General features: G+C 38.4%; 1 protein-coding gene across 3 annotated transcripts in view; it reads left to right on the forward strand.

The window, feature by feature from the left end:
• LOC120797585 (pyruvate carboxylase, mitochondrial-like) overlaps positions 1-13,911 on the forward strand; it is a 283,931-nt gene that overhangs the window by 128,953 nt on the left and 141,067 nt on the right. For all 3 annotated transcript variants that reach the window (XM_040141374.1, XM_040141375.1, XM_040141376.1), the window contains exon 12: positions 9,924-10,106. In XM_040141374.1, the coding sequence (XP_039997308.1) occupies positions 9,924-10,106 (183 nt within the window). The remainder of the gene's footprint in view (positions 1-9,923; positions 10,107-13,911) is intronic.

Raw genomic sequence — 13,911 nt, forward strand, 5'->3', positions numbered from 1 at the left:
TTGGTATAGTCTTGGTTAGTTCAGGTTAGAATAAAATAAATTTTGCTAAAGAAAAATTTAGTTCACATTGGTGTGGCAAAGAATCACCAGTAAACACTCTGTTAATGAAATCAGATTGGTCATGGCCCCCTTATTTTCTAGCTCTGGGAACGACTTGTGGAGGATTGGAAAAGATGAGCAATAACGTTTAATTAAAGCCAGACCAATATGCCTCACTTTCACCATATTGGTCAAGGGGAGGTGACTGTAATGATTTAACACACAGGGAAACTGCTTGTGTGCTTTTGTGTGTTATGGTGAAGCGTCAGGAGGTCTCAGTAATAATCCACAAAAGGCATCGATTCTCCAATCGATGTAATTGGAGTTCAATATTAAAGCAGATCAATGTAAGGCTCACTCTGCTGATAGCCAACAGTATCACTTTGGTGACCTTTTGGTGTCTTGAATAATCCAGTAGGAAAGGGCAGATGATCAACAAGAACAACTGTGGTTGCTGAGGATAAAAATGTGTATAAAATGAGTATATGGCTATGGATATGTACATGCATGTATACTCTACATAGAATAAATGATGCACAGAATCCTTAGGTTTGTAGAAATCCCTTATCTCTTATTTTTGCCTCTCACTAGTTGATGGTCAACATTGTCGCCCATTTGTTGGCTAGATTTACAGCCTCATGTGCTGAGCCAAACCACTGATAATGGATTACTAAATCTACAGACTCTCTGAAGACAGTTGACTTAGGACATGTGTGCATGGGTGGCTTCAGTAGCGTGAATATAGCTTCAAAATGTGAGTCCTTATTCAAGTTCTTTTCACACAAACTGCCATGTCGATTTCTATATGTAGTGTGTTATTGGGAATAGTTACCATATTTAGCAGAAAAGTCACACTACAACAGATACAGGTATATTTTGTTTGTGTAATATGTGCTGTTTTCCCCATGTATTTGCAAATGTTTTCCTATGTGGTGGTGATGTGCAGTGTAGACACTCCGTCAGATTTACTCACATTTATTCTATAACTGAAGCTAGGAATCAAGGTTTTCTCTTTACATAAATTCATAAAAAAATGGTTAAAATTGCACTGGTTTTCAAAGTGTCTCTTTTGTGACTATGTTTTGAGTAAATATGTGAGCATAAAAAGCAGAGGTGAAACTGTTCTTCTAAGACATCGGCCTGTTACTCATTTCTATGGCTGCCTCCATTAAATCTGCTTGCTGTGCTGCATACAAACATGTGCCCTGTTATCCGCATATTATAACAAATTCCCTTGACCCATGATTTTTTTTTTTTTACTGTCTTATCCCATTAAAAAGTATAGTGCTTCATTTTGTCAGAGAAGAAGTTTCAATTTAAACTATCCAGGGATTTTTCAGACCTAAAAAGGAGGTTTCACTGTTAGAGCTAGTTAATAAAAAATGCTAATATGAACATCAGTGCCATTAAGGTCAAAGTGTCTGCACATTTTATAAAGAGAAAAAAAACCATGGATTTTCACAAGACCTTTTTAACTCCAGCTAAAAAGAAATAGAAGATCAATTTCCTAGTTAAAAATTGTGGCAAACATACTGGCTCAGGGGGGTTACGACATCACACTCAGACCAGATTTTAATTCAGTACAATGCAGTTATGTGATGCAGACATGCATCCTATTCAACTGAGAGAGCAAGACACCCAGTTTTGAAAGACATAAGTAATTAAATTCAGGAGATGGCCAGATTTTTCCAGGGCTGCCCGTAAACTGTCACCAAATTCCTTGGGAGTCAACCCACTTACAGATTTAGCCATGGAGGGAAAAAGTACGGAGATGCTTCTGACACACTGAGTGACTAAAAGTAGTGACCATGTTGTGAAGTTTGCAACAGTTTCTGTGTCAAATGATTAAAAATGTTATTTAATGTTGGATTTTATTCCTGTTTGTCTTTAATTTCCTCTTACAGTGTGCTTTGCCAACCCAAAAAAACTTTCCTACGAATAAAACTGAAAGCTAATACTGTTATGGGCTGTGAGAGGGAGTGATTTTTGGCCTCATGCAGATTACCTCTGATAATACACCTAGCCCATACAAGAAGGAAAAGCACAACAGCATAACTTTTCATGATGGAGCAATTCTGAAGCACTACTTTTGAAACATCAGGTCATGGTAGCCACAAACAATTACCAACAAACAAACTTTGTTCTTTCCTTCTTCACCTCTGTTGTCACTGTCTCGCTTCTCTTCCCTCACCTCTGTCACCTACAACCGCTCGCACTGTCATGATTCATCCACACAGCTCGACTTCAGACATTAACATGGCACTTATATTCTCTTCTCTCCTCGTCTCTGTGTGTTATCCGTCTCTTTCCATTTATTACTCTCTTTACCTCTCTGTGCCACTGCCTCTCTGTCTGCTCCTCTCCCTCTAATTGGTATGCTATCAGTTGGAGCTCAGATATTGCTGTCACTTTTCTGTCTTTCTGCTTCATACACTGAGCTGGAACACTGTGTGTGTTGTCCTGCTGTTTCCTGTCCATACGTTAGCTTCGAGTGTACGTGTGCTGTCTTTCAACTCCATACGTAAACAAAAGCTGACACGAAGAGGGAATAATATACTAGGTAGCAGTAGGACTGAGAGTTGGGTGAAAGTCAGTGAGAAGGTGAGAGGTTAGGGAGGGGAAGAGGGCGATAAATGAGGCTTTGTGGAGGAGTTTGTAGAATGTGGATAAAAGAAGAAATGAACTTAATGGTAAATGGCTTGGAGAGTGTCTTGTAGAGTTTTCAGTGTTATTACAAAAGCAACCTTACTGTGAAATCTGGTCTCAGGTCCACTTAAAGAGCCTGAGGATTTGGGCCATTACTGTGTTATAGCTTCTAAATGGGTTTAGAAAGTAACAAGGATCTTGGTCAGTCATTGGTGGAAAACACTTAAGACCCATAATCAAGGTTATTTTACCTCTCCAGTTCTCCAAGTAAATTTTTGTCCGCCTTAAGTAAGCAGGAAGCAATATATTGCAACATTTTGAAAAGCACATTTTATATATTGACAAAATACTGTTGAGTTTGGCAAGGCAGTGAGTCCTTTGTCTTCAAACATTCAGTGATTGGTCCTGTATATATCTGACGGGGCTGAAATTGGATGTTTCTAGACTTAAATCTAACAGTAAAAACTGAGCTTGAGAGATGTATAATGGATATGTGTGAGACTAACAATAAATTAGAACAAATACTGTATCTTACCCACAGAGCCAATATGAATGTGCAGACAATCTGGCTTAAGGCTCCCAAATAATCGAAAATAATGTAGGTCAACCAAGGAAGTAGGTCTCCCACCAAACAAGTTAAAGGTATGGTAAAAGTAGTTAATATAATAAAGATTAAACAAATAATACATAATTAGAATGTACAACTGACCTTAAAGCTGCACTTATCAATATTTTTATGATAACAACAGATCAAATGACGATGTAAAATGTGAAAGTTCTCTCTTATAGTGATGAACCACCCGAGAATTACTACCCAACTGCTGTTCACCTTAGCTCTTTGAGGTATTTTAGCATCTTTCAGCTCATTGTTTTGGTTTCACGGCCAGCACAAAGTTAGCAACTATTTGGAGCACAACAAAACAGCTAATATCGAATAGCGAATATCAGACTTACATTAATTAGGTGGCCTAAACACAACTTCGAATGAATGTTTATTGTATGTTGCTCTGTGTCTGCTGGATAAGTAAATAGGCAATTGTTTAACATTTGTGATAACAGCTCTAAAAGTTGATGATATGTCACTGTAGTTTGCAAATATTGCATAATAATATGCAAAAAGGCAATTAAAGCTTTGTTCATCCAAAAACTGTTTTTTTGTAGTTGTGCACTGAATACTGTATGTAACCTGTTCTGTGAACTCATATCATAGTAAAACTTAAAGGAAGTAATGAACCATATTAAAGCAGTTTTAGGACTTGAGCCTTTTGGATAAACAGTTAAATAAAATTCCTCCCTTTTTGCTTAAGAGCCATCTCTCTGGTTCATATATAATTCACAATGGTTAGTGTGATACTTATCTCCATGATAAATTGCAAGGCACTGTGACAAATCCACAGTGACAAATGCACACATTTTTTTTACTGCAATTCATAGTTCTAGTTATTTCCCAGCCTTTAGATAAAACGTATTTAGTCAAAACACTGATAGCACCGTGTCCAAAATATTTGGAAATCAGACTACCACTGTTTCTTCTTTCTAAAATAAATGATCAAATACACTTCCAGGCCTTTTTCTTTTTTTTTTTTAACAAATGTTTTCTTGCCTTATTAAACTTGTATGGTAACATATCGGTGTGGACAAGTGCAACAGTGTAACTCCAATTTTCAAGCTGTTGACTTGTTTTTGATTTTTCACTTTCTACCACACGTTCAGTAAGTTTTATGACTTGGGCCTCTGAAACCTTACCAGAAGCCATTTTGATATTCTTGAAATTGCGTGGGCTTTGGTGGGGAAATCAATTTATATGAGTTCCTGAAAAGAAGAGTGCGTTTTTAGAGAACTGAGAAATTTTTTAAGGATGCAATAGCAGGCCATGCAGTGAGGATTTTTAATGTTCCCATGGCAGACCAGCACTCTTTCATACAGTGAGATGGCGTGGAAGAGAGTTTCTGAGTGATATACTTTAAACTAAGAGAGATGGAAAGGGGTTCTAGACAGCATAATTGTGACAGAAAAATAGGAAGCAGGTACACAGACTTGCAGTATGCTGTAAGAAATGAACAAAATTTAGCGTAAAAGGTGTGAACCACAGTGAGAAGAGAGTGAAAACTCACCACTGGTACATTGTTGCATTGTAATGAACTGGACGTCCCAATGTGAGCTTGTGTACACATTTGTGTTTGTTTACAGTACTGATTTACATGAATCCCCAGGAAAACAAGGGGGATGATACTGGATTATTCCAGACAAAGAGCAAGACAGCAGTAACGTGTTAGTGTGGAGGACAATAGGGGACCAAAAAAGTGCAAGCATGTCATTGAGACCATTTCAATGCCTTTGTACTTGAATTATTAGTATCTGTGAATATCCAGAGAGTATGACAGAACGGGAGGTAAGACATAAGACAGAGAGACACAACGACAGGGAGCGAGTGTGAGAGAAGAAAGTGGGGTTTTTCTTGTTAGACAGCGCCCGGGGCTGAAAGAAGCTAACACCTTCAACTTCAATTATTAACATGATACTTGGCTTTTCATTCAATTCTGCCTGTACAGTATCTCTCTCTTCTCTCTGTCTCTTTGTAGCTACAAAAATTTAGTGAAACTGCTTGGGTTTGAGTCCTTGTTGAGTGTGAGATAAAGGTACCATCTTGTCGCTGTGGGGTGTTTCTGTGACACCATTCATCCCGTATATCTGTATGCCCTGAAACCAAAATCAATATACTTAATATTCAGAAAAGCAAATACACAAAAGCACAGCATAAAAGTGCATTATCCCTCATTACCACATAACAGACAGAATGCTGCCACGCCGGTTTAATGAGCAAAAAGTGAGCAAAAATGTTTTTATTGCAAGTAATTGTTGGAAATTCTCTCATACAGTGCATCAAATTAGATTCAGTTTAACTGTTAACATTAATCCCATGCAGGACTCTTTAAATTGTGTATAGAGTTTCTGAATGCCCTCTGGAAATAAATTGTCTGTTATTTTTACCATCTGATTTTCCCTGGAAAAACAACCTCTGTCTGAGTGTTTCAAATAACTGAGGCTCCACTGCTAGTTTTGTGGGTTCCGGGCAACGAGATATCCCATTTATATGTTTGTGCAGTAAAGTGAAACAGCAAACATCTGTCTTGCTGCATGTTTGTTTAGTCTCGTGACATGAGCAAGACAAGATTGTTTACAGCTAGGAATTCAATTTAGAACAATGTTGGCCCATGTTTAAGGGCTTTCTGTGTGGATGTTTGTGTGTTCAAATGCATTTATGTCTGCCTGCCTTGTTGCTGGCAAATGCATCTTAAAGCATGTACTGTATATTCTCACAAATGCATTCACTATATTGTTGTTTCTTTTTCTGAATCCAATTCACTGAGACTCTGCAGTCTTACTTCAATCTTATACAGATGTTCCTTTCAGGGATTTCATGGTAGATACTTAAATTAGACAGGACTTTATTGTATGCACGATTCTTCTGACGTTTGTCTTCAAAAAATCACATACAACACAGTATTACAAACAAGCCGCTGTAGTGTATTCCATCTCATTGCTTTTCTTTGACATTCAAGTACATATTACCAGTCTTAGAACACACACATCACTTTATCATTTTCGTGCTGAAAATCCATCCTCTGATTTAACACGATTACTGATTAATGCTATTAGGATCACTTGAACCAGTACTATCACAAACTGGTTTCTGTTAAACACTATGATAAAGCATACACATAAGAAACCATGCAAATGTCATCAATTGACAGCATCTCAAGCTTTACAGAAACATTCTCAAAACCACCAATCAGGTCAGTTTTAATGAGTTCTGGCCAATACAGATTGGCACCCAGTCAACTGACACATCCTAAGTTGGTATGGACGGCTCCCAGATGTAAAAATGTGAGACTGTTGGGTGGCGCTAATGGTTTCAAAAACTTTACTGCAACTTCAAGGCGACAGCCAAGCCCAGGATGTCAGGGAACAGAAGTGCCTTTGAGCTAGTCACTTCCCATTTTATCACTTCAAGTTGTTCTGGATAAAGGTTTAAAGCCTAATGCCTAAACTGTGTGATTATGCAGTGAAGTTTTGCTGAAAATGGCTTTGATGCTCAGTCAGCCTGTGTGGATGTGTAGAATGAATAAGTCAAAACTAAGAGCATTATCAGTTTCAATGTGAGCAATGTTTAGTGTTTTACAGTATACTCCTCCCTGTAGTACTTTGCAGTTTTAGCAGCAGCCATCAGACATACAGTCAGTCACTTTAACATAGCACTCAACATTTAACAGCTGCACTGGTCTTGTCTGTATGCTTGGCCTGCAGTGTTAATGGGTGAACAATTTTAAAATATAGCCTGTGCACAGATAGGAAGAATTGATGAATAAAGAGGAAAAGTAAATGAGTGTAGATTTTCCTAGGGGCATTTGTGCAGAAGATAGTTGGCAACTGCCTCAAGCCTACTTTGGAAACAAAGTGCCCGTGAACCACATTGGCAATCCCGAAAAACCATAGTTGGCAAACCTTGGCTAATCAAAAAGCTCTGTTAGATGTTTTTTAAATAAAATCATGTTTACAGAGCACCTTTTGTTGGCAACAACTTGAAACCAAAAAACATATAAAGTGGCTACAAGAAAAGGTTGGTGATATATTTACTTTTCATCATTTAACACTTCAGTTTTTACATCTAAGTCCACCTTTAGTTTTCTCACATTACCATCATATAGAAGTACATTTTCAAAATGCATGTTATTAGTTTATTAGTTGGAAGCATTCTTTAAGTTTGACTTGTGTTCATCCTGTTGCAATTACTGTTCCTACTTTAAGTGCTTCAGGAGCATTTAATTTCTGTTATCCATTTTTTGTCAATCTCAATTCTAGGGAAGTTTGGGGGAAGTCATTGTATTTACCATAGTAACTGTGCCAATAGTATTTCATTATTCGCAAAGTGGTGGAAAGATCCACGAGTAGAGATCGAGGTTACATTCGAGAATGATACTGGTTTGTTTTGAACAACTGTCCCCACCTGAAATGTATCATGTATCAGTATTTACTAAAAATTAGTCTGTCCTCTGAAAACTTTGTGTTAGCGCAGCTGTTGAAGCTCAGCTAAATAATAGGAATTTTCTATCGTAGTCATGCTCTTCAAATCTAAAACCTACCTTTTGAATTTAAAACAAATGTATTTTATGCAGAGCAGCTTGCAGACTTATTCACATCCACATCAGAAAGTGAGGGTGTGGAACGTTGAGATCTACTTCGGTGACACTTCAGTGAAGTGCTGATGACCAGCCTCAAGCTTTTAAAATCAAAGGGGAGTGTCAGGCTTTATGAAATCACAACCTGGAAATTGGGGCTTTGAGCCTTGAAACGGCATACTGCCCAGGTGTATAGCCTGTATGCATGTCGAGCAATACTTGTGACAATTTCCTCTTCTTCAGCATCACATACTTTTACATCTTTTTGTAGGCAGTCTCTTTCAACTTGGCCTCCATTTTATGTTGGAAAAATATCAGAACTCCTCCTTGGTGAAGGGTATTTCTATGAATAAGCCATACTTTGAACTAGTATTTCCAAGTTGAAAAATTATATTATCTACATGCTGCTGTGGTTCAGGTAGTAGAGTGGGTCGTCCACTATTCCCTGGGTTGGCAGTTCGATCCCCGGCTCCTCCTCTCCACATGTGTGTTCCAAAGTGTTTTTAGGCAAGACACTGAACCCTAAGTTGTTCCTGATGTGTAGGCCAGCGTCTTGCGTGGTAGCCCCGTTGCCGTGGGTGTGGGGTTGTGGGCGAATAAGAGGCAAAATTGTAACACTGTTTTGTAAGGTTAAGGCGAGGGTATAAGGTAAAGGTGCTATATAAATGCAGTCCATTTACCATTCACATGCCCACACATAGCAGCAATTTAGCATTCAGTTTCATGTTAAGATATATCGATGTGTATATTGTACCAACAGTTTGACATCTTTTACATACCTGTTTTTAAGTGCTGTATGTGTGTGTGTTCATTTTGGCGCATGTCTTAGCATTTTTTTTTAAATTACAGAGTTACTGTAACAACGAAGGTCCCTTCATTTTGTCTTTTTTACCACAGGCCATTATACACAACAAAGTAATATTGTAGCACATTTTTGCTAACATCTTTTATTGAGGGAATTTTACAGTATATTTCACGCCATTAGAGATGAGCAAAATTGCTTTCTTGACGAATATGGGCAAAATCAACTAGATAAAATGGTGAGCAAAAACATAATAAAAAAATATTGTTGGTGATAAATAATGACCGCTCTGCACATGTCTGAAAATATAACCAGCATATCATTAGTGTGGCACAACATTGTCATAATTTCTACTCATCTTTCTCTTCCAGCCCTCGAGGGGCTCCATATGTTGTAGAGTTGGACAGTCCTCACTTTCCTCTTCACATCTTCTCTCCTCCCTCTCTGCTCTCTTGCCAAGTGGTCTGGAACAGTCCAGCCTCTCCGTTTCTAACTCTTCTCATGCTTATTTTCTCCTCTCTCATCTCCTTATTTTGCTCTTCTTGCATATCTGTCTGACATTGCCTTCCAAGTGCAGGTTAATTTATGCTAGGGTTTTAGGCACCTAACAGATGTGATGCTTTGCATTCCTGCTTTGTGAACATAACAAGCCATTAACAAATGCTGTAGGAGGTGTTGAGATAGTGGACTAAGTAAGGAAATCCTGCACCACTGCACTGAAATATTCAACTGACAATAACAGAAAAATGTTTGACTCTGCATCTTACACTTTTGGGAAGTATGCAAGAGAGAGATGTAACAAAGGTCCAGGGCTGGTTTTGAAACAAGCACATAAACACATCTCCACCAGGATGCTTTGCCTGCCTGCTTGGTACTTATGTCTTTCCCTCTCTTTCACTTTTGTTGTGTCACTTGTCAGTCTTTTTCCCTGCTTTTTTCAACCTCTGAAGAGATGAGTACCTGCACTAGTACCTGCTAGCTAGCTCAGGCAGTGGATTGCAAGCACTCGTACCATTATTATTTCCTAAGTACTGCAAATAAAATTGATTACTGGGGTAGAGCAGTTGTACATAATTGACACAAATATTAATATTTTTTTCAAAAAGTATCTGTACAATGTTTAAAAATCATACTTCCTATGAGAGTACTGGATCATGGAGAGCAAATTTATCTGTAATCTGGAACAACAAATCCAAAGACATTTTCCTGTTGTAGCGAGTCCTTCACTCTTCACACCACTATTCTTTTCCTGCCAGGTCTTCCGAAGCGGTGAAGGCATGGGCATCCGTCTGGACAGCGCCTCTGCCTTCCAGGGTGCTGTCATTTCACCCCATTATGACTCCCTGCTGGTAAAAGTCATCGCCAGCGGGAAGGACCTGCAGACAGCAGCTTCTAAGATGAGCCGTGCCCTGGCCGAGTTCAGAGTACGAGGGGTCAAGGTAGGACATTCTGCCCATGTGTGCTTGATGATGATAGTGCTCTGTGAGGATCTTATTCCGGTTTCATTGGCATTTAATGTTCTTATCGTTTCCTCTGGGATGAGAAAATTATGACATCTGGAGCTGATGAAAATCTCAGTGGATAATGTCAAAATACTTTGTTGTCGAGCTAAAAAGTAAACATTTATCATAGACAACAAAAGTCTGATGTGGGGAGAGATTCTTTCATGACAGCAGATCTGTAAATTTGATGGTGTTCTCTGGTATTGGTCTGCTGTGAATGGCTTGATAAGAGCCTATCACAAAATATTTGAGCCGGTGCAGCATGGTTAATGGTGCCATGCAGTTAAAACTGAAAGAGTGAGATGGACAGCTTTTTGAAGGTCTCAATGTACTGAATCAGCTGCAGAGTACAAGTTACTGTGAAGTGGTGCTCCAGCATTCTTGGACACTTAGCTGTACATCTCCATGTGACCCATCTGGTTGAATACATGCTCTATAAAACTCTTAGTTTTCAAACTACATCAGTGTGTAAAACTGCCTCAGGGTACATGCCTGCAAAAAGCCAGAAGACTCTAGTTTGAGGGAGGTTGTGCTGAATATCGTCAGTAGGTGCAAATGGTTGTTGACAGACAGAAGGGGTTTCAGCAAAAGCCAGTGTTAACAGACTGAGAAGGTATGGCTAATTAATGATAATGAGCTGCATGGGTTGTTCATCTACCCACCACATAAGGAAATTATGTCATGAACCGCATCACATTTCAGTGTTTTGTTTCTATATTGGCTTATGAAATCAACTGGAAAAAAATGTACAATCTTTATTTCTTTCAGTTTAAGTTACAATGTAAAACATTCTCTGCAGAAGGAATATTAGTCTTTGCCACTCCAAGGTCTACTTTAGCAGATGACTGTTGTTGTTGATGCATCCTGCTTATCACATTGATTTCTGCTTTCTTCTATTTTACACACGTGATTTGCATATTTTGATCGTTAATCTTTACCCGCAATTAAAAATTTTGCAATCAGGATGAGCCTTCTATAATGCATGCAGTGAGCTCATAACATCTGTTTTTTTTCCCCCAGCACATTGAGGTGCAAGGTGACTTGAGTAATCAGTCTACAACTGGAAACTTGGATATGGGCAGCCAAGGTCTTAGATGTTTTTGTTGTAGACCATGGATTAACCATGACTGGTGTCCACAATGATTCATTACTATAGAAAAAGAAGCATTTCTTTTCAAGGTGAAGCAAGCAAGGTGAACAAGTCTTGTAAGCAGCTAAGAGTTATTACTATTTTTCTGTGTGGAAATGCTGGTAAGATGAAAAGGCAAGTGGATACATAATTTCAAGTTCTAATAAATCTTAACATTTTTGTAGTGGCTAAGTGAAAAGTCATCTCAGTCATTACAGTCTGATTCAAAACTGAAATGCCATTGATGCCTTTTTAAAAGGTTTTGTAAATCAGTTAGCAGATTGTCAGAAAATGAGCATTGCTGCTTATTTTTTGCAAATCCACAGTGAAAGAAAACTTGAAGTCCTACTTATGTTGTGCAATAGCTGGTGTGTAAATGAACTGAGAATGAAAGTCAGCAGGGCGTAATGTAAATTTGGAGGTGTGACCTCGTGTCTGTAGACCAGTAGCAGTTTTCTTCACTTTTGTGTTTTCTGCTTCGAGGAGGCATTATATGCAAAGACAATTCTGGTGTATTTGTAAATATGTATAGGGGATATATATATTTCAAATCATATATATATAATTTTTTTTTTTTTTTTTTTTTTTTTTTAAATATTTGCTTTGCTGAATTTCATACAGGGTTTCCTACCTGTAGAAGCCCATGATGAAAAAGTGATTGTTGTAGCTGGTGGAACTGAAAATTCTATCAGCTCATTCATAGTAATCCCTCAGTCTCTTTTGAATTAATCATGATGAGGTGAAATTGCAAGTCAAATTGGTCTTCTCAACTCTAATTTCTCATTTAACTTGGAGTGCACTTTTCAAACGATCAGCACAGATTTAATAGATTGTTTTTACCTTCTGATAGAGTGAGAAGGCGTTTGATGTTAGCCATGACTTGATGGGCCTGTGGACACTGTCCTTTGTCCTCACTGCTGTGGTCTATCTAAACAGTCACTGGGAAGTCAACATAATGTACATCCCCTGCCGTGGCTTTTTTTTTTTTTTTGGTAAGGACAAACAGCCAATAATAACAGCCATAAATCAACTGTTCAGCGAACGGTTGATTGATGAAAGAACATGTATAATTGTTACAAGGACTTGCATCAAATTTATTTCTCTGTTTATTTTCCCTGTTTTGCTTGTGTCTTTAGTTAAGACACAGTTGCTAATGTCCCCAGTTGTGGTTACTGTAGCCTACAGAATTGTCAGTTTTTTCTTCATCCTCCTTCCTTGTCCTTTCCTTTTTCTGTTTCATAATGGTACATGATATTATCCATACCACCTTGAAAGAACACAGTACACAGAACATGTTAAAACACAGTCCATGTTTTCTATCTTACCAGCTAGTTAACTTCACCCCCCTGGCATCACAATAAAAATTAAAATAAAATCTGTCACTGATGAGCTTTCTACAGTGAAAACCAAATGGTTCGTGAGAACCTGGATTGTCTACTATAGAACAGACACCCTACGTCATCCAGTGAGTCATTCCTCAATTCTCAGATGTAGTTTTCTCTCCTAGCAGCTGATAAATTGCATTTAGCTGATGTCTTGTGTATAAATTAGCATACATATCTGGCTAAATTGAGTCTTGAGGACCCTGTTCATTTCATGTCTGTATCTGTGAGAATGTACTGTACATTCATGTGGCAAAGGTGACCGGTGAAAATGTTGACTAAAACAAGAACTGTCTCCTTGTTCGTGTGTTTGTGAGCAGCGGACTTGGAGTGTGTTGCTTGCGCTTTGTAGGAATGTCACTAGTAAGAATCCAGAGAGCTGGCAACAAGTCAAAGGCCTATTAATGCTTTGGTCTACTGACAGAGATATGATGCTGAAGGCTGACATCCTCTGAACTCCAAGTTTGTTTGTTTTTCCTGTGATGAAGAAAATGTTACACCAGACTTTTAAAATCCTTCTTTGAGTATGGTGGCTCCTATGGTAGTTTCTCAGCATGTTAATAGTATAATCTTTAATTCAAGTGAAAACCAGAATGCACCAACCAAAGTTTGAGGTACTGGGTTCACACTTGACAACTGCCCTACTTTGTTGTGTGGAATTATGTCTGGCATTTCAGAAAGCTCGGTTTATCTCCCTCTGTATTTGTGTGCATGTGTGTGCATCTCTCTCAGCATTTCAGTGTACATGTGGACATTTGTGGGACTTTTCTTTTAGTGTGCACAAGGGGCTAGTCGTGTGTGGTAAGCAGTAAAATATCACGCATCTAGCAGCAAAAAGGGGAGGGGGGGTGATGGACAGGAAAGCAACAGGACAGGAGACAGGAGGTTGAAGATAGATGGATAGAGGAGCTGGGGGAAAAAGTGCAATCAAGATGGAGAGTGTGTAACATAAAATGACAAGGAAGGTTTTGCTGTCCATAAAAACCAGTACACCTGTGGGTGTCGTATTTGTGTCTTCAATGCATAATGGTAGTAGAGTTAAGTGTAGAAGACTAATATCTTTGCGTTTGCATGGGTATTGTTTATAGTGACAACACAAACAAATCAGGATTCATTAACTGTTTTTCCAAATAGATATCTCATTAGGCCACTGTATATGGGACAATGAATTGAAAAATTCTCCTCAGCAACAATTAGATCACAAAACGAAAAAGCTGATCTTCGGGAACAA

Source organism: Xiphias gladius, chromosome 12 (assembly GCF_016859285.1).
Source record: "Xiphias gladius isolate SHS-SW01 ecotype Sanya breed wild chromosome 12, ASM1685928v1, whole genome shotgun sequence".
In the NCBI taxonomy this organism is placed as follows: domain Eukaryota; kingdom Metazoa; phylum Chordata; class Actinopteri; order Istiophoriformes; family Xiphiidae; genus Xiphias; species Xiphias gladius.